General features: G+C 35.8%; 2 protein-coding genes across 2 annotated transcripts; one reads left to right on the plus strand and one right to left on the minus strand.

Annotated features, from left to right (window-relative positions):
• Positions 1-2,523: 2,523 nt before the first annotated feature.
• Positions 2,524-17,977, plus strand: LOC131661948 (putative ABC1 protein At2g40090). Its single transcript, XM_058931610.1, has 11 exons — positions 2,524-2,805; positions 3,071-3,225; positions 3,327-3,452; positions 3,559-3,654; positions 3,801-3,901; positions 4,068-4,104; positions 14,635-14,853; positions 15,306-15,417; positions 16,532-16,803; positions 17,026-17,139; positions 17,342-17,977. The coding sequence occupies exons 1-11, from the start codon at positions 2,628-2,630 to the stop codon at positions 17,567-17,569; spliced, it is 1,638 nt and encodes a 545-aa protein (XP_058787593.1). The 5' UTR covers positions 2,524-2,627; the 3' UTR covers positions 17,570-17,977.
• A 295-nt stretch (positions 17,978-18,272) lies between these two features.
• On the minus strand, positions 18,273-21,339 carry LOC131661947 (cation/H(+) antiporter 15-like). The gene is made up of 3 exons (XM_058931609.1): positions 20,961-21,339; positions 19,830-20,834; positions 18,273-19,738 (listed from the first exon to the last, which is right to left on the minus strand). The coding sequence occupies exons 1-3, from the start codon at positions 21,174-21,176 to the stop codon at positions 18,488-18,490; spliced, it is 2,472 nt and encodes an 823-aa protein (XP_058787592.1). The 5' UTR covers positions 21,177-21,339; the 3' UTR covers positions 18,273-18,487.
• Between the last annotated feature and the right edge of the window lie 1,779 nt (positions 21,340-23,118).

A 23,118-nucleotide genomic window follows, 5' to 3' on the forward strand; every position in this document is an offset into this window, starting at 1 on the left:
AGATCAAGAATCAGCTTGTTGAACATATCCAACTGCTCAGCCAACACTTTGTCTTCAACCATCTTGAATGAATACAAAGCCTGCTTCAGGTAGAGTCGATTTACCAGCGATTTGGTCATATACAAACTTTCAAGTTTCGCCCATAACCCTGATGCCGTCGTCTCCTTTGATACCTGTCGTAGAACCTTATCACCAAGGCTCAACAGAATTGTGCTGTGTGCTTTCTTGATCATAGTTGTCTTCTCCGCTGCCGTTAATGCAGCATTCATGGCTGCCTCTCCCTTCAACGCTTCCAAGCAACCCTGCTGAACCAGTAGGGCTTTCATCTTCAAGCGTCACAGACCGAAATCATTCACTCCAGTGAACTTTTCAATCTCATACTTTGTTGAAGGCATCTTCTCCACGCTCACCGCACCAATTTGTTGTGTAAAACGATACCAATAACAAAGTATAATAGGGAATTAGAGAGGAGAAGAACACAAGAATTGGTTATAACTGCTATTCTTTCACTTTCTCTTAAAACAAGATTACAAGTTTACAAGAATAACAAATAACCTCTCTCACCCTAAATTAGGATTTGCAGCTTAGCAATGATGAGAGACTAGTATGCTATTTATAATAAAACCTAACATACTAACTAATGGGCCTTTTCAGCAAGGCTCATTACACAAGCCAACTTAATACACAAGCTAACTTAACAAATTAGGGTTTAAACACTAAAACCTAATTTAACATGCTAACCACCCTAGCATCTTCGACATTTGCATGCTAGACCCATCTTCGACTACAGCATGCACACTTCGACACCAGCATGTGAACAACCTTCGACTTCATGCTTAACTCTGTCGAACTGTCGAACCAACAAGCTACCCTTCGGCTATACTAGAGTTCGATCCAATATCTCACAGAAACCATATATAAGATGTATTTAGACATGCATTTTTCTACACTTTTATTTATTTATCATGTGGCGACCATATATAAGATGTACTTAGATATGCATTTTTAACCATCTTTCTCTTCAATGTCCCTTTTACCAAGAACTTCAAGTGTCTCCCATCTCCATAACGCATTCATGACTTGATGTCAAACTCATATTTTTTTGAAAATCAGATTTCAAGTAAGCAAATGCCATAAGACATGTCAATTATGTTGAGGTGTCACCGAGAACTTTCAACAATAACAATATGTATTTGTTCGCTTGGCATGTATTGTAATATAATAGAAAACATGATATGCAAGTTTATGGAATTCAAGTGTGTCTCAATGCAATATGGTACTTAATAAATTCATTTATAGGTCTTGACTCTTACTTATTTAAACATCCCACGATTGAACGCCAACCAATTTAAGAGCTAGCTCATGGTTGTGATTTCCACACATCACTTTAACCAACCGTCCAATGTCATCCTTCAACGATTCACTCTACGTTTAAACAAACAACCACACTTTTTAGTGGTAGTTGCCGTTGAAATTTCACGTAATTTATGTTTTCCATTTTTTTCACAACCTATATCTTTTTTTCGTCTTTTTTTTACTTCTAACATATTTACATTGAATTCGATAATGATTATAATTATTCTAGTATATATATAACCAATCTATTTATTCCATACCAAAAAAGTTTCTCTTGTATAAAATATCTTATATGTTATAAATATATCAATCAAATCCTCATATATCAATTTTTTTTCTTTCAAATAAGTTATAAAAAATTACAAAAATAAGATGAAATTTTTAAAAAATGAAAGATTTGTTTTGGATATTCAAACTAGATATTTTAAAAACTAAACATTCAACCTTTCAAGTTTTGAAATTTTTGAGTTGAACATTCAACTCAAATCTTTAGTATCATGACGAATTTGTTGTAAATCAACTAATTTTCTTCGACTTCCCTTGATCCTGGATAATATTTGAGTAATCTTTAGAGGTACCTACATTATATTCATCATCATCTTTTTCTTCACCCACTCTAATACACCGAGTAAAGAAAGTATATAATAATGTGAATAGAAGTCTCCTATATTTTAAAAAAAAAAAAAACTTAATATCAACAAAACATACTTTAGTAGTACATAACTTTTAGTTTGTGATGATCTCATTAGGGACTTTAAGGAATTTGTGTTTGTGATTTTTCTTGTAACATTATCTATTTGTTCTGGCCAAACTATGTGATCGAGTTCATTGTTTGAGAATAATGAGTTGTCCGAGTTTCTCTTGTTTTGTTAAGATAAAATTTATTATTGTGGTTAATATGACCATCTTTTAGAGAATTCATAATCTTCATTTGTTTCTCATTTCTCATCCTTCTCGAAACATCATCTCTCGTATATCGAATCCATTAAAAATATAATCACTATATTTATCCAAAAACTAATAATTGAGCATACCTTCTTGCAAATATTAATTACAATAACCAATTTGATTTCATAGAATTTTTATCATTCTCTTTATTCTTTTAACTTTGTTGTCTCATTTTTTTGTAAGATTATTTTTTTTTTGGTTATTTCGTTTCTGTAGTTTTAAATTTTTTCCATTAGTTACATTAGGTATTAGGTATGAATCATGATATTATAACTGTAAACCGTGCCACAACTACTTCACCTATGTTCTATTCACATTAACACATGGCTTCGTTATGGCGCGCTGGGACCAAGTTAACTCTACTAGCATCCGCCCTCGGCGGCGGTGGCGCAGCGGCGCTCATTGCCACCTCCGACGATCCTGCAACGGCGTTCAGTCTCTCCACAACCATCCCTCGTCGACTCTTTGCCGACGCCGTCGCTGCCGCCAACATTGTGTTCGGTACTGTAGATCTCACAGAATCTTCGTAGTTTCCAAATTTCATATAAATTTTAACAATTGAATCATTAGAATGAGTGTTTAAAGCTGATTAGGGGTTTAAGTTAATTGAACTTGTTGAAAATTGATTTTGATTGTGTACAATTAGTTAAGAGTGTTGAATTTGTGCTTGGTTATCACGCTGATTTTGGATTATGAATTATGATGTTTTTATGTGAAAATGAATGTTGGATTGATTGTGCTAGTTTTGATTCTGTATTGTGGTTAGATTATGAATATTCACTATGGGGAGTTCCGGAAGGGAGTACTGAGAGGGAGAAAGTGAAGCATGAAGTTCATCTCCGTTCAGCAGAAAAACTTCGAGACCTGTGTTTTAAGAATGGAGGGATTTATATAAAGCTCGGGCAACATCTCGGGCAATTGGTATATTTTGGTTCAAATCGTGTTGTTTTTTTAAGAGTAAAAATGTACAGAATAATGAGTTTATTAACCTCCATTGTCCAATTGCTTATCGTCAATGACAGGAATACTTAGTTCCTAAAGAATATGTTCAGACCATGAGGGAGTCCATGCTAAATAGATGTCCGGTTTCTTCGTATGAACAAATATGTAGTGTATTCAAGAAAGAGTTTGGAGAGACACCAGATAAAGTATTTATTATCTGCATTGTTGTTCCCTCTTGATAAATTCCTCATTTTTGCGTAACTAGTTGTCATTCATGGTTGTGGTGGGTGAATTTTTCCTTCTAATGTGTAGGTATTTGCCGAGTTCGATCCAGTTCCAATAGCAAGTGCTTCCCTTGCGCAAGTTCACATAGCCCGCACACATGATGGCCAGAAAGTTGCTGTGAAGGTTCCATTTGTTGCTAGATTTTATTCGCTATTTATTATTAAAAGCAATTGAATATGTTTTCATTTCATCTAGTTGATTTGAATATGAGTTTGTGTTCCATACGCAAAAAAATATTGTTTATTTATGTGGTACCTGTCAATGTATAGGTCCAACATTCTCACATGACTGAAACTGCGGCTGCTGATCAAGCCACTGTAGAATTGATTGTGAATACTCTGCATAATTTTTTCCCCAGTTTTGATTACAGGTATTGCTATTGACTGTTAGAAATTTATCAGACCATGACTATGGGAAATTTTGAAGCCATCTATGTCAGCAACATACCAACCAGTGGCAACAGCTGATAAATGTGTATTCATTTGATTATTATAAAATGGAATGGTCTATGATATTCTGTCTACTTCTGTCTGCAGGTGGTTGATTGACGAGATTAAAGAGAGTTTACCTCAGGCAAGTTTCTATTTAACTTCAAAGCAATCAATACATGCCTAAAATTATGTCCATGCTCATTTGAAGTTCTTGCCGACTAGACACGAATGATGGTTTATATGTCTTGATTAATCTTATTGTCATTTGCTTGGCTTTCAAAGCTGATTTCATTTTCAGTGTATACTTTAGTATGATTTTCTGCTTATTTAAATTTTTGAGCAAAAAAGTTGGCATGCAGTGAAAATTGTTTGAGCAAAAGTTGTCAGGAACCTGAATTGCATGTTAAATTAAGTTACATTTTATTCTGAGTCAATGGTTTAAAAGAAACCTAAACTTGGAAAAGTATAAATTTTAAAGGGTGCCTTTTCAACCCACTAAATGATCAAAAGGCTTAAAAGTTGTTTCCCAAGTTGTACCGAGAAACTTTGATCGAACTATTGTGCATTTATGCGATTATCCTCAAACACATTTCAATTTCATTCTATTAAAAAGCAAAAAAATATATTTAATAGACTGTAATGTAAGCACAAAATGTGCAAAGATTAGATCATAAATATTACATAGTCTCTACGATGCATAATTTCATATCTCATATAAATTAACATTTCTCTTATGGTAAGGTTTTCGTGTCAAGATGGTAGTTTATCTTCATTTTCAGTTTCTGTTTGCTTCCATGAACTTTCAATTTGTCTTTGGGACTAGAGGCGGGGATTGGATTAGAATTGTTTGGCTCCATCACATTTTGATTTAAAACCTTGATTTGTTTTTATGTGAGTGTTATTCTAAAGTTTTACGTAATTATTTTATAGGCAAAATCATTTCATTGGTTCTTTATCTTAATTTCAAGTTTCAAGAGAGTTCTTTATCTTTTTTTAATGTTAAAGTTAGTCTTTAATGTTTTACCTAAGAATAAGAAATTGATACTGAATAATTTGAGAGATCAACTCTTAGCTTGATCTTATTTATATTGAATTATAGAACTCCTAATTAAGGGAGAGAAATCAATACACAATCAATTCTAATGAGTAAATATCCAGTTGGATCATATAGATTGTAGGCATCCTTACATATGTAAGTTATTCTAGGTCTTCAAAGGGCTTTTGTGTAAATGTCTGCCAATTGATCATTAGAACCAACAAATGAAGTAGCAATCTCACTAGACAGAATCTTTTCTCAAATAAAATGAGAATTAATCTCAATATGTTTAGTTCGTTCGTGAATGACTGTATTAGAGGCAATATGAAAGGCTACTTGATTATCGCAAATGAGACTCATAGGGCCCACAAATGCACAACTCTTGGAGAAAATATTTGAGCTATATGAGCTCTTGGGTAGTAAGTACCATAGCTCGATATTCAACTTCAACACTAGATCTGCCAAAGACATTTTGCTGTTTACTTTTCTATTAAATTAAATTTCCACCAATAGGAGTGCAATACCTAAATGTGAATATTAGAGGGGCATTCAACCCAATCAACATATGTGTAAGTAATGCTATCCGAGTTAACTTTCGCTGTGTAAACAAGACCTTTTTCGGGAGCTCAGTTAGTGTACCTCAAGACTGGAACCACAACATCCCAATAACTACCATAATGAGAGTTATGAAATTGGCTCACTAAACTAACTTTATATGAGATATCTGACCCCGTCATGGTCAAATAGTTAAACTTCCCAACTAACCTCCTCCACTTTCTTGGATCTAAAAAAGACCCAGGCGTGTCAATTGGCTTACAATCCAACATGTCAGTTTGTTCTATCCAAAGCATATTTTCTTTGAGAGCTAGCAACTCTTTCCTTAGAATGAGCTACCTCAATACCAAGAAAATACTGATATCTTCTTAGATATTTAACCCAAAAATGGTGGACTAGATGTTCTTGAAGTCCCGCAATTTCATCATGATCATCACCTATAATTACAATATCATCAACATACACAACCAAATAAATGCATTTGTGAGAGAAATATTTATAAAACACAGAGTGATTAGGTTTACTCTGAATCATGCCGTATTATTGAACCACACCAATGAATCTCCCAAACCAAGTTCGAGGGAATTATTTGAGACCGTATAATGCTTTGTGAAGATGACAAAACATACCCACGACTCTCCCCTAGCAACAAAACTAGGTTGTTGCTCCAAATAAACTTCTTCAGCAACAAAACTAGCTGGTTGCTCCAAATAAACTTCTTCTTCCAAGTCCCCATGAAGAAATGCATTTGTTATGTCTAACTGATACAAATAGCCAATGGCACATGGCATCCATTAAGTAAGAAGACGAACATAAGCCATTTTGGCCACATGTGAGTAGTTATCATTATAATCAAGACCAAAAATCTGAGTATACCCTTTAGCCATAAGGTGATCTTTCAAACGACCGATTCTTCAGTCTTGACCAACTTTTTACCGTGTAAACCCAACGACATCCCACAATAGATTTTTCGAGAGAAGATGGTGTACAAGTGTCCATGTCTGGTAAGATTCTATGGTTGTAATCTCATCAATCATAGCCTATCGCTAACCTGAATGAGAAAGAGCTTCTTGCGGAGACTTAGGAATAGTAAAGACATAATGTAAAGGTGACAAGCAGTGATAACTGAGGAAATTATAAATGGGATAAGAATTTCAAGTGGAACGTATACCACTTCGTAGTGCAACAGGAGAGTCATATAACATGATTGATGGATTCGAAGTAGAAAAGGAAACTGAGATAAGAGACTAGTTGCCCGGACCTTCTTTATGGGGTGGATCGGTAGGAGGGAGTCATGCACGACATTGATAAGTTTGTAGGGGAGAAGGACTGAAAGGACTAAGAGGTAGATCCATGTACATCTATAATACTCATAAATAAAAGTAAAAACATTTATGTCCTTGCATCTAAATTAACTCAACTAAGCCCTCATACATCAGAATGAACAATATCAAAAAAGAAACATGATTTTGACTAAGTTTTGCTAGGGAAAAAGAAACAAGATTCACAATTTAGAGATTGCAACGGAGACAAGTGAGGAACCATGGATTTGAACTTTTTAAGACTTGGATGACTTAACTAACTATAAAGAAGACTTGGAAACTCTTTAGTAGAAATAGAAGCAAATGTAGAGGAAGTTTGAAAGTAGTAAAGTCCATGTGACTCACAGCCCATACCTCGTACCAGTCATCAGCTTCATACTCCTGTCATGTATTACAAAGTAATCAGGAGTAAAAGTTACAGAACAATTTAGAATTTGGCTCAAATGACTAATAGGAAAAGGGCATAGTCAATAGATAAAGATGAGAGAGTGGCGGCTTAACCAATGCCACTGGCTTTAGCTTTTGATTCGTCTGTAAGGGTAATATGGGGTGTTAGGATGTGATGTTTTTGATAAAAGAGATGGATTATTAGTAACACATGAACAGAAGCTCAGGAGTCCAACACCCAAGGGCCAATCAACGAAGACTTTAAGAGACAAATTTTAAAATTACCAGTATGAGCAATTGTTGCTGATGACGAGACCTGTGAAGCCTTAAATTGCAAGTATGTCGTGTACTCATCATTAAATACCACAATCAACGAAGACTTTAAGAGACAAACTTTAGAATTACTAGTATGAGCAATTGTTGCTGACGACGAAGCCTGTGAAGCCTTAAATTGCAAGTATGTTGTGTACTCATCATTAGATACCACATTTAGATTAGTGTTTCTTGGCTAAAATTCTTTTCCATTATCATTAGACTGAGTTACATTTATTGATTTTTTCGAGAAGCCCATAAGAAAGTAACACTTATCTTCGGTAGGACTGAACCTCTTACAATAAGTGCATCAAGGACGTCCTTTACCCCAACCCTCTCTTACAATAAGGCATGATGCCCTCCGTCATTTGAAGGTTGGCCAAATTATGAATAACATTATATAGGTGTTGAATATCATTAGTAAAGAAATACTACCTCCGTTCCTTTTTATAAGAGAAAATTCACTTTTTAGATTCACTGAATAATCAATGTATCTAGTCTATAAAGAGACTAAATACATTAGTTATTCAATGAACTTAAAAAATGACTTGTCTCTTATAAAAAGGAACGGAGGTAGTATATTTTATATTTTCTTCTATTTGATGAGAATTACATATGCTGTATTTATAGACTGCATAAGGCAGAATTTGAAAGAGAAATCTGACCTAAGAATCAAGGGAATTAATTTCCCATGAATGCTGATTCTAATTACAGAAAAGAACAGGAAATAATAACTAATTAATTACATTAATCCTAATCCTTAATGAGTTGTACAAACAGAATCATTTGATTCTGTATTACTTATTCCACACTCCCCCTCAATCTGGGTGGTAGATGTCTATCATACCCAGATTGGATCTGATATTCTCGTAGATGTTCCTTGGAAGGGCTTTTGTTAGAATGTCTGCAGTTTGCTGGCATGATGGAATATGGTTAACACTTATAACTTCATGATCAATTTTCTCTTTGATGAAGTGTCGGTCTATCTCCACATGCTTTGTTCTATCATGCTGTACCGGGTTCTTAGCAATGCTAATAGTAGCCTTGTTATCACATAATATCTTCATGGGGTGATTGGTAGGAATTTTGATCTCATCTAGCATTCGCTTAAGCCAAATTCCTTCACAAATACCTTGTGACATAGCTCTGAATTTTGCTTCTGCACTACTCCTGGCCACAACAGATTGTTTTGCTTCTCCAAGTTACCATATTACCCCATACAAATGTGCAGTAGCCTGTAGTCGATTTCCTGTCAGATAAACATCCCGCCCAATCAGAATCGCTGTAGACTTCAATACCTCTGTTTGAGTTCTTTTGAAAATAAAGTCCTCGGCCTGGCGTACCTTTCAGGTATTGGAGAATTCTGTTCACATTTCTCATGTCATTTTCAGTTGGATTTGACATATAACGACTAGCCATGCTTACAGCAAAACCAATGTCTGGTCTGGTGTGTGTTAGAAATTAGTTTTCCTACTAGACTTTGATATCTATCTTTATTAGCTGGTACATCCTCGTCTTCACTCCTTTTTACTTGTTCTATGGGAGTATTGGCAGCTTTGCATCCAAGCATACCTGTTTCTTGAAGTAAATCCAAAGTGTACTTCCTTTGAGAAACTGAAATACCATTCTTTGTTCGTGCAATTTACATCCCTATACTTGAGTTGTCCCAAGTCTTTGACTTCAAATTCTTTTGCTAGAATTTTCTTTAACTGGTTGACTTGTGCATCCTAATCTCCCGTAATTACGATATCATCAACATAGACAATAAACAAAGCTATCTTCCTATCCAAAGAGTGCTTGACAAACATAGTATGATCTGTTTGACATTGAACAAAACCATCTTGCTTGACAACACTTTTGTTAGTCTATCAAACCATGCCCATGGTGATTGTTTGAGGCCATATAGAGATTTGCGAAGTCGACACACCATGTTTGAGGTTCCAGGTGATTCAAGTCCCGGAGGAATTTGCATATATACCTCTTCTTCTAACTCTCCATTTAGAAATGCATTCTTTATGTCTAGTTGGTGTAGGGGCCAATCTAGATTTGCTGCCAGAGATAGTAGAACCCGGACAGAATTGAGCTTCGCAACAGGTGCAAAAGTCTCCTCATAATCCACCCCATATGATTGTGTGAATTCCTTAGCAACCAACCGAGCTTTGTACCCATTTATACTCCCATCAGCATTGTGTTTAATTGAAAATATCCACTTGCATCCTACTGCTTTCTTCCCTTCTGGTATAGCAGTGATCTCCCATGTGCCATTTCTTACAAGTGCTTGAACTTCTTCAGTTACAGCTGCTGCCCATTCAGGTTTCTGCAATGCTTCTTGAATATTATTTGGAATTTCTATGTTGTCAACAGCTGCTACAAAGGACCTGTAACTTTGTGATAGTTTTCCATAGGAGATATATTTTTCAATAGGGTGTTTAGTGCAAGTTCTAACCCCTTTTCTCATAGCAATAGGAATATCAATATCAATATCTGCTGTATCAACATGTTCAGAGTTAGGAAGAATATTACCTGTGGGAACTTCATTTTCTAGAGTCTGGTTTGACTCATGGCCGTGCGTTGGAGATATGCTTGACTCTACCTCCTTCCTCCTTCTTTTATAACAAAAACCCTTCCAATTACCTGTTTTTGGATCACAATCCTGTTGAGATGTGGTTGAGATTATAATTGGTCATGTTTCCGTCATAGCTTCATTTGTCCTTTCACTCGGCTGAATGTTAGAGGTTTGTTCTGGTAATTTTCCAGCTGGTTCAGGCATAGGTTCAGCTGATTGAGTGTTGTCGGTTTGGTCTGGTAAGATTTTGTCATGTTCGGTTAGTTCAAGAGGCAAAAGTTGGTATTCTGAATTTACGATATGCTCCCCCTGAATACCATTTTTGGTGTAATAGGGTTGATTTTCAAAGAAGGTTACATCCATAGTGTGGTAAAATTTTTTGGTATGGGGGAGAGTAACACCTATATCCCTTTTAGTGAGGGGAGTAACCAAGAAAAATGCATTTGATGGATTTTGGGTCTAATTTGCTTCGGTGAGGGTTGAGGTTATGGACAAAAGTTGAGCATCCAAATATTTTTAATGGAATAGAGGAAAATAGTTTGCTGGTTGGAAATAGGTTTTGAAGTGTGGAGAGTGGGGTCTTAAAGTTAAGGATACGGGAGGGCATTTGATTTATAAGGTGAGTTGCGGAAAGGACAGCTTCTCCCCAAAAGTGTTGTGGGACATTTGTGGCTAACATGATTGATCTAGTCACTTCCAAAAGGTGTATATTCTTCCTTTCCGCTACTCCATTTTGTTGGGGAGTGTCCACACACGAGCTTTGGTGAATAATTCCAACCTTTTGAAGATAGGAATTTAGAGCAAGGTTGCAATACTCACGACCATTGTCAGTTCTAAGTAATCTGAATATTGCTTTGGAATTGTGTTTGTACCATCTTATGATAAATTTCAAATATTCTCCCTACTTCTGATTTTTCCTTCATTAGAAACACCCAGGTAACACGTGTGTGATCATCAATAAAGGTGACAAACCATCTTGAGCCTGTAATGTTGCGGACTCGTGATGATCCCCATACATCACTATGAATTAATGAAAAAGGTTTGGAGGGTTTATAGGATTGGGGTGGGTAATGGTTTCGGGTATGTTTAGACAATTGGCAAATTTCACACTGAAAATATTCTTTGTTTTTATTGAATAAAGAGGGAAATATTTTTTCCAAGTATATGAAATTTGGGTGGCCTAATCTATAGTGCCACATCATTACAGGATTATCATCACTTGAAACTACAGCTGCAACATGATAATTATTCTTGAGTTTTGCTTCTGATTTTTCCACTTGAAGGAGGTAGAGTCCAGCACACTCTTCAGCATTGCCAATCGTCTTCCCCGACTCCAAATTCTGAAATTCACACAAGTTAGGGAAGAATTTAGTAACACATTTCAAATCTCTTGTAATCTTGCTAATAGACAGCAAGTTACAATCTAGTTTAGGCACATACAAAACAGAGTCAAGTGTAATATTTGGTGAAATGACAATTGACCCTTTACCCATGACCTTAGAATGTGTACCATCAGCTATTCGAACATTATAGTTATAGGGACATGGAGAATAACTACTAAACAAAGTAAAATCACCAGTCATGTGATCTGAAGCCCCTGAGTCAACAATCCATGATTTTGTTTTTTCCTTACTAGTGCTTAGAGCATGTAAGTAATTACCTCTTTGAGCCACTACAGCAGTACCACCTTTTTCTGCAGTTAACATGGTTTGCTGAAGGAGTTTTTGAAGAGCCTGCATTTGTTCTTTGCTAAAAGGAGATAAGTTAGAGTATACCTCAGCTTCTTGATTGTTAAATGTTGTGTTACCTCTGCCCTCCTTGCCTTTGAACAATTTGGTCTCCGAAGGCTTTCCATGTATGATCCAACATGTTTCCTTTGTGTGGCCTGGTCTCTTGCAGCAATCACACCAGGGGCGGGTTTTCTTTTGTGGTGGCCGAGGCTGATTCCCTCTTGCTGCCATTGCAGAGCTCTCGCTGTACGAAACTGAGTTGGGTGTTCCCAACATGATTTTCTTCCTGCTTTCTTCCCTTCTCACTTCTGAAAAGGCTTCTCGAATTTTGAGAAGTGGTTTGGTTCCAAGGATCCTTCCACGAACTTCATCTAGGTCCTTGTTTAGCCCTAATAGGAATTTGTAAATCCTATCTTTTTCCACCAGCTCCTTATACTTCTTTTGATCTTCTGTACAACACCATGTAACCTTTTCATATACGTCGAGTTGCTGCCAGTGTTTGTTAAGTATATTAAAATACTCAGTAACAGAAGATTCTCCCTGTCGAAGGTCATGAAGAATGCTTTTAATCTCAAATATGACAGATGTATTGTCAACATTTGAGTATGTTTCTTTCACTGCATCCCATATCTCTTTTGCAGTGTCATAGAACATGAAATTTTCACCAATTTCATTTGTCATGGTATTGAGCAGCCATGACATTACTTGGCTGTTCTCAAGTTTCCATTTCTGAAAGTTTTTGTCTCCTTTTTTGGGACATTTAGAATCTCCTGTAGTGTAGCCTTCCCTTCCTTTTCCTTCAAGGAAGATCTTGACTGACCTTACCCATTGGGTATAGTTTTGACCATTTAATTTATGGCCTGTGATGAGGTGAGTGAGCCCTTCGTGTGAACTGGTCGGAAATGATCCAGTCTCCACTTTGAGTGATTCACCAGATTTGGGATCCTCCATCGTTTGGCGGCACTAGGTTAGGGATGGTTCAGATCGTGCTCTGATACCATAAAGAAATATATTTTATATTTTCTTCTATTTGATGAGAATTACATATGCTGTATTTATAGACTGCATAAGGCAGAATTTGAAAGAGAAATCTGACCTAAGAATCAAGGGAATTAATTTCCCATGAATGCTGATTCTAATTACAGAAAAGAACAGGAAATAATAACTAATTAATTACATTAATCCTAATCCTTAAGCTGTACAAACAGAATAAACATTTGTCAAATATCATAACATGTTGTATACAAACGATCGTGGACCAACGAATAAGACTCAGTGGATTGCCTCAGAAAAGAGACTAATTAACAATTTACTCGCTCTCATTCATCATGCAACTCTTTAGCGCACGAATAAGACTCAATGGATTGCCTCATAAGAGAGACTAATTAACAACTCTTTAGCATGTCTACTGCTTTCTTAGCGAGATGATTTGAGAGCTCTTGTCCAAGAAACCACATGTTTACAGCATCCGAACAATGTAAATAATTCTCTCTCAATAATGTGAGATTAAATCCGCCCCTTCAAACCCAACACAATGAAGGTGTTGGAGACTCCAATGAAGGCAAGTCAAATGCCGCAATTAAGGCGACTAGGGGCAGACCGCAATTAACGCGGAAATCTCAACACACCCCCTCACGCTTGGGCCTCAATGAGCCCGAAGCGTGGACGATGCGGGAAGCCCACCAATGGATCTAGGATAGGCTTTGATACCATCTCAGAATTTAAGTTAGGCCTAACTCATCCCTACAAAACCGACTTGTATGGGTGAGGATTGTCCCCACTTATAAACATAACACATGCCATATCTCTAGGCAATGTTGAACTAAATTCACCCCTTCAAACCCAACACAACGAAGGTATTGGGGGCTGCAGTGAAGGCAAGTCAAAATGCCGCAATTAAGGTGACTAGGGGTGAACCACAATTAAGGCGAAAATTCCAACATCCCCACAGTTGAGTTTTTCGAAAGTTATAACGGGATGGCCAGAGAAGACGAAGGAAACAAGACTCTTACTGGTAGATCCAGATTTGTTTCCATCTTTTTGTGATAAATCCAATGTTGAACTCATCTTGCAGTACTCTTAACACAATTTCTCTTATATTGATTTTCTAGTGATATATTTTTTAGAAAAACTTTTATTTTTATTGTACCTGTACTTTGATTTTCTTAAATGTTGTATCAATATTGGTATTCGTACTGATATCGTACCCGTGCCTGTACCTATGAATTATAAAAGCTTATTGTTGGTTATCTATACCAGCATTTTTGGGTTCTAATTTGTGGGGCAATAAATATAGTGCATTGTGCCCGTCATACACTTGCATGTTGCATCTCTCGTTTTCGAAGGTCCAAAATAGTTTCTCTTGGAACTAGCATTTAGAACAAGCTTGATGATATTGAACCAAAAAAAAGTAGTAACTTGAATTTAGAAATTAGGAGTTAATATAAAGGATCAATAGAGATAGAGTAATTTTGCCTATTATATATCTGAATGTTCGTGAATCATTTATGATATTTACAATTTGGACTTCCATAAGAATTTTTCATTGAGCATACAGCAGCACCTTCTTTAGTATCGTTACAAGATACTGTATGCAAACAATATTATTATCCGTTTTTTGTCAGGAGTTTTGCTCGATATATGTTGGATTCAGTAGTTTAGTGTTTTTTACTCATCATTCTTGGGTTCTGTTTTATTTTCTCTTCATGCTTCCCCCCTTTTCCAGATGTTTAATGATTTGGTTTGTTAATATTATGAATGCCAGGAATTGGACTTTTTAACGGAGGCAAAAAACAGTGAGAGGTGTTTGGAGAACTTCCGTAAGTTGTCTCCGCATATCGCAAATTATGTATATGCACCAAAAGTATATTGGAATCTGAGTTCGTCAAAGCTGCTTACAATGGAATACATTGATGGTGCTTATGTAAATGATGTGAAGGCCATCAAGAAACTGGGGATCCGTCCACATGAACTTTCAATATTGGTTAGTTCATGCTTATTGCTTCATTATAGATGCTTGTAAATGATGAATGGTGGTGTTGATAGTGTATAGCCTTTTATAACACGTTGCTAGTGTTATGATAGCTCTGATCACATATATCAAAGAAGAGAAGTTGTGCAAGTTAATCAGTGTTTTGATTCCCCCATGCAATTGGTACCCCATATAGTTTATCAAGGAAATAATGGGTAGCTTAGTAACATAAAGCCCCTCGACCCTCACTGTGTGTAGTCCATAGAAGGTCAGAATCAGACCCACTATGTGAGTCAATATTAGACAGTCTAGCCTTATATTTTCAAGAGTTGATTCTACGAATCAAACCTCTAATATGACCTCTTGGTTATGTAATTCTGTAATGTGACCTCTTGGTTATATACAAATACAGGTAACATCCCTTCAACAAAAATAATTTACTAAATGTGATAGTTATTTTGCAGGTTAGTCAAACTTTTGCTGAAATGATGTTCAAGCATGGGTTTGTACACTGTGATCCACATGCTGCAAATTTGTTGGTTCGCCCATTGCCTTCCAGCAAAGCTAGCATCCTGGGTAAGGATTCCGCCGCTTGCTAACTTGAACTCTTTATATAACTCTCACAATCTAGATATAGCCTTCACTTGTGTCTTTTTATTTCTCTTGCACTTTTAGTTTGCTAATTCTGATTTTAAGTAAGATAGGAGGGGGGGTTTCATTGATTTGGGGGTTTAAGAAAGTTGTTTTGGTCTTTTGGACTTTGAAGGGAAAATAGTGGCAGCGGTTACCATTAATAAATTCCATATGTAGCATTTGGAGAATAAGTGTAATGAATGGATACAATCAACTAGTATCGAAAAGAGAAAGAAGGAAAAGATATGGAAATGCACTGAAATATTAGTGATCTTGTTCCTTAAATATGGATTCTGCAGTACTTTGTATGGATTGTGCATAATCTCTCCTTAAATATTAGTGATCTTATTCCATTAAAGAAGTTTTGTGGTCTCCTCCTTCCTTGAATTGGATAAAAGTTAACAGTGATGGGGCATCGGGTGGGATATTCAGAGACAGCAAGGATGATCATTTGGGCAGTTTAGCGTGCAACCTCGGTCATGAAAACGCTCTTTATGCAGAACTTATGGGGGAAATTTTTGCTATGGAGCATGCCATAAGAAAAAACTGGAATAAGCTGTGGCTTGTAACAGACTCCAAGCTTGAAGTGCTCGCTTTCTGTAAACCCATCTGTGGTGTCTTGGAATCTAAGGAATATATGGGACAACTGTATTCAAGCGCTGCGACACTTTAACTTTTTGGCAACATACCTTTAGAGGGAAGGAAATCATTGTGAAGGTAAGCTCGCTAACTTAGGTTTAGTTGTTACTGACTATACATGGTGGAACAGTATACACCCCTTGGTAGCTTTGGATTTCAATAGAAACAAAGTACAAACTAGGTATTCCTAGTTTTAGAGTTTGTTAGGTTTGAGGTATTGGCTTTAGTCCCATCAGTTTTGTACCTATTTTTCTTTAATACCATGGGCTTATGCCCCCCTTTTTGCTTACAAGAAAAGGTTTTGGACTTGTTTGCTCACATGCAGTCTTGTTTTTAGAAAAACTGCAGCATTGATATTCTATGTTTTACATTTCCTTATTTGTTAATTTCCCATATTTATTTATTTTCAAATGAACAGGCTGGAGAAAACCACAGTTGATTCTTTTAGACCACGGACTCTATAAAGAGCTTGACTTCAATACAAGAACTAATTATGCTGCATTATGGAAGGCGTTGATATTTGCTGATGCTAATGCAATCAAGGAATACAGTACAAAGTTGGGTGCTGGGGAGGATTTATATGCACTTTTTGCTGGAGTTCTAACAATGAGACCTTGGAATAGAGTTGTTGACCCATCGATGGATCACTTAGTTATACAGGGTAGTCAGAGTGAACTATCCGAACTTCAGGTACGATTATGGTTTAAGGGAAATCCTTTTTCCTATACATTATCTTCAGTAATAGATTCATGTTCAATTACTATTTGCAACACAGTTCTCTTTTTTCTAAATATAAAGGTCAATATGTTTAAACAAGATATAATGATGCTCTACATTACTGAATTTACTATCCTGGCATGTGGAGCCCCGATGAAACAGAAGTTTGAAATCATTCTCCTATTTGTTTTGCAGATGTATGCTTCTGAATATTTCCATGAAATCTCAGAGCTTCTAAGGAGATTACCACGTGTGATTCTTCTAATGATGAAGACAAATGATTGTTTAAGGGCAGTCAACAATACCCTGGTACATACAAATACCATGTTTTCCATCTACTACCATTGCTAAACTTGTTATTGAATAATTAATTCTCTTCAATCAAAAGTAGCTTGTGTTGCGTATAACTGTAAGAATTAAAATAGCCAGTCTATTACGTGTTAGTAAAATAGTATTTATCATGTCCAAGTTGCTGTTTCTGTTTTTAACGACATTTTTTGGGTGTCATCAGATACAGGGATCACATCTTGAAACATCTCTGAAGACATCTTGTATCATTGGAAGGGTTTCTTCTGAGGCTGTCTCTGCGGCAAAAATGTCACAAAGCAAGTCAGTTCTAACTTGGTTTAGCGTTAAATTGGATAAGATTTTGCTGGAAATACAGATTTGGAAAATACAGATGGCCCTGTGGCTTTTGCAACTGAGAAAGGCGTTGCCTTGGTCTCACAGAGCATCATAAAGAAAGACCTAATCTTCGGAACTTCCTTTTTGCTACATTTTATCTTACTTTTTACGAAATAATCTTATATTCTTTGTCTCGGAGGTCAGAAGTTCCTTCCCAAGTTGTAGCATAGCTTGAGCATAGACTAGCGAATTGATTTTTAGTGCGTGGTTTTTCGTGTTTGGAGCAGTAAAATCGTGTTTGAACAAAAGATACAGGATTTGGAGGCTTTCCAAACCGAAATGAAACATGCACTTTATAGGTTAAATGATACACATGTATTCAAGTGGCACTGAATGTTGTAAATCCCAATTAAATGGGAAAAGTGCAAAACATGTTTAGATAAGATAAATATATGCATTGGTTGCAAGTGTAACAGTTTGATATTTCAGATTCATTCAAATAAAGCTAATGGTCTATTATACATATGCTTGTATATTTTTTTCTTCGTATTTGGTTCTGGTATTTGGTCTCCTGGGTTGAGACTTCCAAAGATATTTAACTTTCTGTACAGGAGCTTTCGCGTTTTTCTATTTTTTGATCATTTTCCATTTCAAAGAGGAAAACTATTATTACTGATAAAAAAAATTTCACAGAAAAATAAGTTACCAAACGAAATCTTTTAACCTAGTGTGAATTTTGTACATTTTTAATACTTGAATGATTATATTAGTCATTGTTTTTCACTTCATTCCTTAGATACTGTTCAAGGAAAATAAAATAAGATGAAGTGCGTTTTTTTACTAATGGCAAACAAAATTACATCAGAATGGCGTGAAAATAAAACTTTGTACCCATTCTTTCTTTCTTTCTTTCTTTCTTTCAGCTACTAAAGAATAAACAATTCCAAGCCTCAAAGGGAATATTTACAATCAATCTCTCTTTCCTTCTTAGGCAAAAGCCAAAACCATACCCCATATCACATCATTACTGATGCTATATGTCCACCTTCACATAAACATCCCCAGATTCACAATCATATATAGGCAGCTGACAAGGATTTTGAGTGGTATTCTCAAAAAGCATCCCTCCAAAACCATATTGTTGTACAACAAGCAATGAAGAACATGAACCGAAATTATTTGCTGCAACCATGTCCCCTATAACACCAAGTTCAGGACAATCAGTCCACTTCAGTAAATCCGACAACACCAATGAATTTCTACCTGTCCCTTGTCCAAGAATGTACAAATCATATCCAAGTTTGTCCAACTCTTCCAACACTAGAGGAATATCTTCGCTAGAATGAACTTCTTTTTCCGAATAAGTTATAGAATCTTTATTGTTCACTGCTTTAAGTCTAAAAGAACTCACATACTCATCATCAAACTCTCTTTGCTTTTCACTATCCATCACTGCAGAAAATAGTTCTTTTGATTCTGCTTGTGGCGATGAATCAACTTGAGCAGCTTCTCCTAACATAATCACTCTCACAACAGATAACTGAATTCCTTCATGCTTTGACATCCTCCATGCTAATGCCAACGCTTCGCGATCATCCGGACCGCCAAAGAAAAGCATAAGTAGACGTAAATTAACTTTGAACAATGAACCGAGACCGCGATCAACGAATATTGCAACAGAACACGGCGCATCTCTCATCACATTTTGGTTTATATCTTTAAACACTTCGTTCATTGTTTCTAGAATACCTTCTATGTTTGATTGTTTGTGAAAAGGAAGGAGAATCAATGTTGCTTGTTTTTCTCGTGCTACATTGAGTATGTCTTCATGAATGGTTGAGTAGGTTGAAACTGCAGCAAATGTATCAACTTTAATATTTTCATTTTGTTCTGCATAGTCTTTGAAAGTGAGAGTTATGTTTTCCAAGTCTTGTTCTGATTCTGTGAGGGCTTGTACTCCGCTCTGTGTGTTGATGTGTGCTGCTAAAAGGGACGCCGTGTTTCCCGTTATTTCGACTAAATGAAGAGCAAATATGCGTAACGGAGATTGTTTTATGGCATTGGAAGCTTCGAGAATGTTGATCATTCCCGTGGCTTGACGAGGGTTGTGGACGCAAGCTAAAATTTTAACTTCTGCTTCAACCTTTAGATTCTGTATTGTTCTTAGCTTGTTTTGCTTGTATAGCTTTCTTGGTTTGTATATAGCATTGATTATAACAGGTACCAATAGCGTCATTAGAAGAACAGACATGATAATAATCGAGTACGACTCCACACTCAATATCTGAAATTCAGCGAGAAAAAACAAACTATTTATCGATCATAATTCGAGGGTAACAAAGAATATATAAATGAATCTTTCAAGAAATATATACCTCTTTGTCCCAAGCAATAATGAGCATTATTAGAGGTAAGACTCCTTTGGAGTTCATAAGCAATCCAATCGCCACACCATCATGAACAGGCATACCAAATAACTGAGTTGCTATCACAGTGCTCAAAACCTTAGGGATACAAGACAGGACCAAAACTATCACCACAACGGCGAAACCTTGAGTTTCGATGACGCTAAATATTCGAAGTCTCACACCACAGCTTGCAAAGAAGAGTGGAGCAAGATAAACAGAAGCGAAATCTTCCGTCTTCTCGATCAACAGATTGGTAAATTTACCGCGCGGCAACATCATTCCATATACTAATGCCCCGACAGCCGGGTGTGTCCCAAGAAAGTCAGTAACAAATGCGAAAAAATAAGCTCCCATCACAACATAAAACAGCTGACAATTGTCCCATTCGTTCTGATTTGTTTTCTGGACGACATACTGAACGAGATGAGGCTGAATCACCATGAAACAAAGAATCACAAACGATCCCGTACTTATTACCGAGTAGATCGCAACCTTTTCGTTAAGTGCAAACGGAAGCAACAAAGCAAACAGAACCCAATTATAGAAATCAATAATCATTGCCACTGTTAAAGCAACTTTACCAAGACCTGTATAGAGAAGTTTCAAATCTGCAAGGATTTGAGTCACAATAGGAAAACCTGTGACACTATAGATCAATGTCCAAAACATATAAGCTTTTTGTGTGTTGTAATGTAACAAATACTCAGGAGGTCCTATGTACATGCTTTGAAGTATAGTATACATTGCACCTCCCATTACCATTGGAACTACAGTAGCTGCAATCGCAATTGTCGTAGCTTTCTTTCTCGCATTCGTGATCGTTTCCAAGTTCATGTCCAAACCAGCAAGAAAAACATAGTAAACAAGTCCAATGTAGGCTATTGTTTCATTTGTTACCACTAACTTTATAGGAGCCAAAAGTTTGAAAAATTCTGTTTTCCCAAATACTTCTGGACTCAACATGAAACCTACCTGTTAACATAAAAAAAAAATTAGAATAATAACCTAAATGATAATCGATACATGCATGCATGCGCATGCCGCATGCATGCATGAACGATTGAAATTTGACATGTAATAATTAACGTAGTTAGTTACCAAAATCTCGACAACAATACGAGGTTGATTGAAGGGTCGAAAGAGGTAGTATAAACAACGATTAGTGAACAACATGAAAGCAAGTTGAGCTGCGAAAGTCGGAAGATAAAACGTTAAAACGCTGTCACTTTGCCATATATCGTTGCCATTAGACACACTTGTATTGTAACATCCATAAACTTTTGAGCGTGAGATCCCGTTATCTTCCATTTCCATTATTCACTTTCTCTTTGATTGCTACAAAGGAAAAAAAAAAAAACCTTTGTAACAAACAAAGAGGAAAGTAGAATAATGTGAAGATGGAGAACAACAATCTTATGTGTTTATGATGTCATGTTTCTTGGAATGAATCGTTTGTCTTATATTACAACAAATTGCAAACAATAATAACTACTAATTTCTTCTGTGTCTGTCATTGGTTGTAATAATAACGAACTTGCTTTGGCATTTTATTTTACAAATAGTATTCATTAGTCATGCTTCTCTGATTTATTAGATATAATTAGTTAATTACTGTTACTAGATTGGGGATTGCAGCTAATATGGCTGGCAATATATTACCAACTTTGGCTGTATTTGCCCATGCTTTTCTTAGTTTTGATTAAAAGCTATATTAAAATTAAAGGTAAAAATGATAAAATAATATTAAAGTTATTCTTAAATTACAACTGTTATTTTGCATTAAAAATTAACTATTATTAAGCTAAATTTTGTTTGATAAATTTCTATATATATTTTTAAAAAATATTTTTTCATTAAAATTCACTATGAAGTAATTATATATTTTATTAAAGCAATTGTTTAAGAAAAACTAAATAAAAACAAACTTCTTTTTGAGATAGGTAGTTCAACGCTAGTTAAGTTATGAATGAGAATCCAATTTCTAACTTCAATATTTATGTAGGGGATATTTTAATACACTCATATGTCTTTTTAGAGACTTCTGATGAAAATATTAAGATACTCCTAACTTCGGATGTGCACATCCGAACATATTTTTTATTGAAAAAAAATGTGATTTCGCATGTGCACTTTCGAAGACACATTTTTTTCAAGAAAATATGCTTTCGCATGTGCACTTTCGAAGACATTTTTTTTTCATTAAAATGTGACTTTGGATGTGCATATCCGAAAACATGTCTGGGATAGCAGAAACAAAATCCTCAAAACCAAAGCAACAAAACATAGATTCATCATAAATAATCGAAATTACATAGATAGTTCAACAAAAATTTAACGTTACATATTGTTATAAACGAGTAGTTGAGGACGTCGCAACATTTTGATAACATCTTCTTTCGATCTTTGAAGCTTCGCATCCAACTCGATCGAACCCTTTGAAGAATAATGTTGAAAAGTTGTCCACATAACCTCTAAATCGTCGTCGTTATAAAGCTCAAATGGAGTGAACTTTACTTTTCCTTCAGTGTCAAGTGAAGGTGAACGATATTCAAAATTGACCACCTTCCGATTTTCTAGTTATTGCAAGAGAGAGTTTAGTATCGGAATCAGCTCGGCAAACGGGGTGCGTGCGAGAACCTAAATTGAAGCGGCATCGTGTAACCACTACTGAAGTAGACAAAAGCAAGGTGAGCAAAGGTTTGAGTCATTTTTTATTATGACTTCTGATGTTGATGAAAAGCTTTAGAGACCATATTTATAGACTTTTTGGAGTAATATGGACCCAAGAAATCTTATATTGCTATTAAGGTATATTTCGGATATGCACTTCTAAAATAAGCACTGGCTTTTTTTTTAATTATTGAAGGTTCCTTCGGATGTGCATATCCAAATTATGCAGAACCACAAGAACATTCTGTTTTGGCAGAATCAGCAGCAAATCAACATAGAAAAAATAAAACCGATAAGGATAAACATTTATTACAAGAAATATAGACATATTATATATGTATTGAATCGTATTTATTTTACATTCTTCACGAAAATACATTCAAAAAATGATATTTGAAACACTTTGTGGGCTTTTTCGTTTCAAATCGGAAAGTATATTTCTCGACGCAACTTTGATTATTGATAATTCTGAAATAGATTCTCTCTCTCTCCCGGCTTAAGCCGACACACAATTGGATGCCTTGTAACATGGTGTCCAATGCATGATTATGAATATCGCAAATGACACTAAAACGCCACAAACCAT

The sequence above is a fragment of the Vicia villosa genome, linkage group LG3, assembly GCF_029867415.1.
Source record: "Vicia villosa cultivar HV-30 ecotype Madison, WI linkage group LG3, Vvil1.0, whole genome shotgun sequence".
NCBI classification, from domain to species: Eukaryota; Viridiplantae; Streptophyta; class Magnoliopsida; order Fabales; family Fabaceae; genus Vicia; species Vicia villosa.